The sequence below is a fragment of the Penaeus monodon genome, chromosome 41 (genome assembly GCF_015228065.2).
Source record: "Penaeus monodon isolate SGIC_2016 chromosome 41, NSTDA_Pmon_1, whole genome shotgun sequence".
NCBI classification, from domain to species: Eukaryota; Metazoa; Arthropoda; class Malacostraca; order Decapoda; family Penaeidae; genus Penaeus; species Penaeus monodon.
In genome coordinates, this window is record NC_051426.1 from 22,125,620 (window position 1) to 22,133,119 (window position 7,500).

Sequence of the window (7,500 nt, forward strand, 5' to 3'; positions counted from 1 at the left end):
TATATATATATATATATATATATATATATATATATATTGTGTGTGTGTGTGTGTGTGTGTGTGTGTGTGTGTATGTGTGTGTGTGTGTCTGTGTGTGTGTGTGTGTGTGTATGTGTATGTATTTTTTTATGATGATAATGATAGTAATGATAATGACAATAAAGGTAATAATAATTATAGTAATAATGATGAGAGAGAGGGGGGGAGAGGGGGCGAGAGATAAACTAGTAAATAAATCCAAAAGAAATACAGAATTCTGACATCTCAGTCACCCTGACGTGCGCAGGATCATGACAAATGACTGACGAGTTCCGCAAACGTCTAATTCCAGTAATGGGTGATTTAGTTAGGGTTTATTAATCATGTTTAGACAAGTGCTGTTCATGTGAACCTGATCTTGTTTAATTGTGCAGATTATTATTTTTAATCATATTACTGTTGTCATTGTTATTATTGTTGTTGCTGTGTTTTTTATTGTTATGATGGTGATAATGATGATAACAATATTAACAACAGCAATAATGATAAAGGCAATTCTAATAATAGTAATGATAAAATTATATAAGCACGTTGTCTGCTTCGGGGCTATAAATAAAACAATGATGATAAAGAGGAGGAAAGGAAGAAGAAGAAGAAGCAGAAGAAGAAGAAATTTCAGCATTTTTATCCTTATTATGGTTATGCTATTGTCATTATTATTACCTTTATTGTTATCATTATTATTACCTTCATCTTGTTGTTAATTAACATCACTATCATCACTATTGCCATTTTTCTCAATATTTCTAATACAGCCAATCTAATATCTAACTACATTTTCTTGCACAGTTACTAATTTCACTCCAATCCACTCTTTCTTTCTTTCTTTCTTTTTAAGATTCATTACCTAATTTAGGTTATGTATCATCAACCGTGATTAGTAAGTGCTTATGTAGTTAATCGAATATTTGCCCGATGATCAGGTAATCTCTGAATCAGCCAGTAATGACGTCATGACTCCCAGTAGACGTCACGACGGACATTATATATATATATATATATATATATATATATATATATATATATATATATATATATTGTGTGTGTGTGTGTGTGTGTGTGTGTGTGTGTGTGTGTGTGTGTGTGTGTGTGTGTGTGTGTGTGTATGTATGTATGTATATGTATATATGTACATATATGTATATATGTATACATATATATGTATATATATATATATATATATATATATATGTATATATGTATATATGCAAGCGTGTCTATATATTTGTTTATCTGTCTAATAATCTACCAATCTGTTTGTCTGTTCGTAATGTATACATGCATACATGCATTCATACCTACAAATATAGACACATAGATAACGTATATGCACATTGCGTCTACGTATATATTCTTATGAAGTAATATATATATATACATATATATATATATATATATATATATATATATATATATATATATATATATAATATATATGTGTGTGTGTGTGTGTGTGTGTGTGTGTGTGTGTGTGTGTGTGTGTGTGTGTGTGTGTGTGTGTGTGTATCAATGAAAATAAACGCTGCGATATTCTTATTTATTAATGAACAAACTGATGATAACGATAATGTGTTTATTCCTTTCTAATGATACAGTCTTAGTCCTAAATCAAAATTAATTAAACCAGAGGGTGATTTATTATGCTATAGGTAATTAGAAGGACTAACAAAAAGGCTTCGTAAGTGATTAAAACCATAATTAGATTTTCGAAGTGAGAAAGCAGTTGGCATCCCCACTACGCCCTCTGCATCTCGGACCTGCGTTAATTAATGGGCGGGGCTTGCTTCCCTTGCGTATGTCTTCTTTCTTATTCTTATTCTTATTCTTATTTTTTTTCTCTCCTTTTCTTTCTGCTTTTTTTTTTCTCCGTCTCTTTCTCTGTCTTGTTTTCTTTCCAGATATATATATATATATATATATTTTGTCTCTCTTTCTTTCTGTCTTTTATGTGTGTGTGTTTTCTAATTTCTTTCCTGATTTTTTTTTATTCTTTTTCTTTATGTATTTTTTTTCTGTGTTTTCTGTTTTCTTTCCTGACCTTTTTTGTCTCTTTTCTTTCTTTCTGTTTTTTCTCCTTTATTTTTTTCTCTCTTCCTCCATCCTTCCTTCTCTCTCTCTCTCTCTCTCTCTCTCTCTCTCTCTCTCTCTCTCTCTCTCTCTCTCTCTCTCTCTCTCTCTCTCTCTCTCTCTCTTCCTCTTCCACTCCCTCCTTTCCTCCTTCCCTTTCTTCCACCCTCCCTTCTCCCCTCCTTCCCTTCTTCCCTCCTTCCCACTCTCCCTCTTTAATTTCCTCCCTCCCTCCTTCCCTTCCACTCTCCCCCCCCCCTCCACATCCTGTCCCTCTTCTTCCCACTCCTCTCTCCTTCCCTTTCTTTCTCCATTTGCCATGCGCCTTCCGCCTCTCCCTCTTTCAATTAGTGTTTTTGGAAAGTAAGTAAAGCCATCAGTTGCCGCTAGATGGCTTAATAGCCGCGTTCATTACCTTTAAGCGAGAAACACACCTTCAAAAAAAAGGGGGAGGGAAAAAAAAGGGAAAATGTCTTGATGGGATTCCCAAAAGTTTCCTCAAGTTCAGCGTTCAGCGGAGGAAAAGGGGTTTTGAAACTCTCCTCAGCGGATGAAACTCAGTTAAGCTCGACATTCAGCCGTCCGATGGCCTGCAAACTTTGGGATACTTTTCTATTATGATGTTTCAGTTTATCCGTCGACTCGTCGGTGTCAACGAGCTTCTGCGTTGGAAAGGAGCGGCTTCGTTTAAGTGGGTTTGTTTGGGTTCAAGGTGGTGATTCAGGTGATTGTGTTCTGAAATAGGTGGTGATTTAAGTGATTGTGTTTGTGTTCTGGAATAGCTGGTGATCCAGGTGGTTACGTTTGGTTCTAAAATAGGTGGCAATTGACGTGACTAAGGTTCTGAAGTAGATAGCAAGTCAGGTGTTTAAGTTTGGTTCTGAAGTAGGTGCCAAATTAGGTAGTTATGATTAGCTCTAAAATAGGTGGTAGGCTAATTCAGGTGATTATCTTTGATTTTGAAATAGGAGGTAGCAGTTGAGGTGATTAGGTTTGGTTTTGAAAAAAAGGCATTTCAGGTGATCATTTTGGGTTCAAAATAGGTGATGATACTTCAGGTGATTTGCTTTTATTTTTGTTTGTTTTATATAATGATAAAGAAACTAAAAGAAATGAAAAAAGAGATAAATCTATTCAACAATTTAGTTACAAAATGTACGTAAGTGCATTGGCAGAGAGAGAGGGAGGGAGAGAGAGAGAGAGAGGGGGGGGAGAGCGAAAGAGAGAAAATAAAAACTTCACTTCAAGTAACTGTTACCGACTCTGGTCTCTTCACTGAAAGGCCTTTAAGTACAGAATACATACATACATGAATTACGTATTCCACTCTCGAATAGAAGACTTCCTCAGCATATTCAAATATTTCAAAAGTCATTTGCACAATGACACTTTTTTTCTTTTTCTTTTTTTCCTTTTTTGTAATTTGACAGACCTAAATTCTGGATGGGTTTTGCTGACACTGATTAGCATACCAATCAGAGAATTCCAGTTGTCAACATCATCTGGTTAGATCGGACAGGTCGACTCCCCTGTCGTGTGACGTCATTATTCACTAAGGGGACTTCTGTGACGTCATTATTCACTAAGGGGACTTGTGCGATGTTATTGTTCACTAAAGGGACTTGTCGTGTGACGTTGTTATTTACTAAGGGGACTAGTGTCACGTAATTATTCACCAATAAGACTTGTGTGACGTCATTATTCACCAATAAGACTTGTGTGACGCCATCATTCATCAAAGGGACTTGTAGCGTGACACTATTATTCATCCAGATGACCTCTGTGACGTTATTCACGAAGAGGTCTTTTGTGACGTTATTCACGAAGGGGCCTTTTGTGACGTCATCATCCACCAAGGGGAATGAAGGAGAGAAATTCAGAGTTCGTGGGACAGCTTCCTCTCTGTGGCTCGTGTCTGGAAAACGGTTTAATTAAAGTTTGATAATTAACTGGCAGATATTTATGTCTTGGGGGGTAATATATGCCTGCATTGGGCTGTTCTGTTTTGTTACTCCCTTTTTTCTTTCTTTCTTTGTCTTTTTTTTTCTGTTTATTTTCTGTTTTCTCTTTTTCTTTCTCTTCCTTGTTTGTTTGTTCTTTTATGTGTTTTTCTCCTTGTTTCCTTCTCTTTCGTTCGCGTTTCTTTGTTTTTTTCTGTTACTTTTCTCTTTTTCTCTCTCTTTCTCTCCTTTTTTTTTATTTCCCCCCCCCCCTCTTTTTTCGCCGTTATCTAATATTCTTCTACCTCTTTCTTTTTTTTGTTTGATTTTGTGTGATAAAGACAAATACGAAAAAAACGAAAAAAAAAAAATCTCTTTACCTTTCAGAAAAGTGAAGGAGAGACTGAAGTGATGATACCAAGTGTTTAAAAAAATAATAATAAAAGAAAGTTTTGAAATACCACAAAAATGTCTTTTGGAAACGATGTGAGAACCTAAGAATAAATAAGTAAATAAGTAAATAGTCATAAGAACATAAGACCAGGAATTGTGTAAGTTGCAACCGGCAAACTGGAGCTGCACGCGCACACAGGGATCATGTACGACCTGTATGATGTAAGTACATATGATGTAAGTACATATGATGTAAGTAAGTACATATGATGTAAGTACACATGATGTAAGTACATATGATGTAAGTACACATGATGTAAGTAAGTACATATGATGGAAGTACACATGATATAAGTAAGTATACATGATGTAAGTACACATGATGTAAGTACATATGATGTAAGTTTGTAAGTAGGGCCTCTGACGCTTTAGCCTCAGACACGTACTCTAAAGCTGATGTGTTTTATGGATTTCACATATGTTTTTGAACTTAGTTTATGGAAAAATCAGTTTTATTTTATTTTATATGTATGTGTATATAATTTTTTTTTTCTATTGATAGTCTTGTTTGTGTTTGAGTTTATTGCAATATGTGCGGGTTTCTCTGTGTGAATATATGCGTGAATTTGTGTTGGGGTGCGTTTATTGTACTGCGGTTGTGTGTGTGTGTGTGTGTGTGCGTGCGTGTGCGTGTGTGTGTGTGTCTGTGCATGCCAATGTGTGTGTGTGTGTGTGTGTGTGTGCGCATGTGCTTGTTTGTGTGTGTGTGTGCGTGCGTGCGTGCGTGTGCGTGTGCGTGTGTGCGTGGAGCATGGCCCGGGTTTGTTCTGCCTTAGTGTTTGTCCTGCTTGTCACAGGCATCTTATTGTGAAGGAAATGTGAGTGAAATTACATAATACTAATGAGTGTGGTGAATGATTTTAAAAATAATAATAATAAATAAATAACAAAAAAGAGGGAAAAAAATAAATAACAGAAATCTCTAAATTGTTAACTACATTTAATTAAGTATATTTCATTTCAGGATTTCTTCTATTATTTTTATTTTTATTCCCCCCCCCCCTGTTATTTATTTTATTTTATTTGTCTATTTTTATTTATTAAAAAAACTAGAAAAAAAAACTAAAATCGTTAACGCGGAGAGAATTGTCAATGTAATCCTTCAACCGTCAGGTTTGGCGATGTTTGACAAACGGTACAACTATTTTGCCGTGTCTGCGTTTCCCTCTCTGTCTGTCTGTCTGTCTGTCTATCGCTTCTCTCTCTCTCTGTCTATCTGTTTGTCTATCTCTTCTCTCTCTCTCTGTCTATCTGTTTGTTCCTCTCTCTCTTCTCTCTCTCTCTCTCTCTCTCTCTCTCTCTCTCTCTCTCTCTCTCTCTCTCTCTCTCTCTCTCTCTCTCTCCTCTCTCTCTCCTCTCTTCTTTCTCTCTCTCTTTCTCTCTCTCTTTCTCTCTCTCTCTCTCTCTCTCTCTCTCTCCTCTCTCTCTCTCTCTCTCTCTCTCTCTCTCTCTCTCTCTCTCTCTCTCTCTCTCTATCTCCTGCTCTCCTCCTCTCTAGCACTGGCAGAGCAATTTGTGTGGGCTCATGTTTCCCACACTGACTTTTGCATTGTAAAATCAGGATATCTCTCCTGCATTTGCCTTGCTCTCGAGTGCAGTGAGGTGGATTGGAGGTAAACAGAACGCAAATTAGCATGTTTATTGGTAAGGGATATATAGAGAGAGAAACTAAGTCTATCAATCTGCGTCTGTAGCCTTGTCTTTGTCTGTCTGGGTCTTTTACCATGTGTGAGATTGTATTTTTTTACCCTGTTTGTGCCTGTCTGTTGTCCTGTTTGAAGTTGTTATCCCGTCTGTGTCTATATCCCTGAGTGAATATGTGTCTGTCTTACTGTTGGTGTTGTTTTTGCGTTGCCCCCCCCCCTAAACGACGTGGATTTTGTATTTTATTTATCTATTTTTTACCGTACACATATGCGACAGAATTGTGAGTTCCATAAATATTTAGAAGAAACGTTATTGACACAGAATCTGACAGAGTCTTTACCAGGGGGGGTTACGTAAGGCTCGTCAACTTGGGTAATTTGCGGATGCAGTGTGTCTGCCGAGTTGGATTCTGTGTGCGAGAGTCATTTGTTCGCCGCTTGAGGTGCATGTGGAGCGCTTGATGAGGCGAGGGATAATGAGGAAGATATGATGAGATGCGATGACGTTTTAATCATCGTAGAAGCAAACATTGAAGGTAGTTCTTGGTATGTGTGTGTGTCTCTCTCTCTACCCTCCTCCTCTCTCTCTTTCTCCTCTCTCTCTCTCTCTCCTCTCTCTCTCTCTCTCTCTCTCTCTCTCTCTCTCTCTCTCTCTCTCTCTCTCTCTCTCTCTCTCTCTCTCTCTCTCTCTCTCTCTCTCTCTCTCTCTCTCTCTCTCTCTCTCTCTCTCTCCATTTATCCATCTGTCTGTTTGCCTATACATCTGTCAATCTATCCACCTGCCTATATACCCACCTAAGAATCGATCCATCTACTTTGCTATCTGTCTATCCACCTATCTACAACCTACCTACATCTGCCCATCCGCCTACCCTCCCTTCTCTACAACCTACCTACATCCCTCCCTCTCTCTACATCCATTTAGCAATCGCCGCACGAGAAACATACCCCAAGGAACATATCCATACGTATAACCATCATTAGAATGGCGATGACCCTCGCCACAGTTGCCTCGTCCGCCTGTGCCTGGCCGGCCGTCCCCTCCCTTGTTACGAGTTTTATCACGATGAGAATAATTGAAGTAGGGGCCTGCAGATAGGGAGAAGGGATAGGGAGGGAGGGAGGGAAGGGAGGGAGGGAAGGGAAGGGAGGGAGGGAGGAAGGAAGGGAGGGAGGGATGAATGAGAGAAGGAGAGAAGAACAGAAGGGGAAGAGGGGAAGAGGAAAGGGAAGTGAGAGGGAGGAGGGAAGGTAGGAGAGAAAAGAAGTATGGGAGAGGGAGAGGGAGATAGGTAGATACATAGAGAGAAGGGGAGGGAAAGACAAGAGAGAAAAGAGGGAATATAAACAACAAG

At 38.2% G+C, this 7,500-nt stretch overlaps 1 protein-coding gene across 1 annotated transcript in view; it reads left to right on the forward strand.

Moving 5' to 3' along the window:
* The window catches only part of LOC119598612 (coiled-coil domain-containing protein AGAP005037-like), a 169,476-nt gene that overhangs the window by 5,500 nt on the left and 156,476 nt on the right, over nucleotides 1–7,500 (forward strand). Inside the window, exon 2 of the mRNA XM_037948288.1 lies at nucleotides 4,434–4,661. Within this exon, the coding sequence (XP_037804216.1) occupies nucleotides 4,644–4,661 (18 nt within the window). The 5' untranslated portion in view covers nucleotides 4,434–4,643. The remainder of the gene's footprint in view (nucleotides 1–4,433; nucleotides 4,662–7,500) is intronic.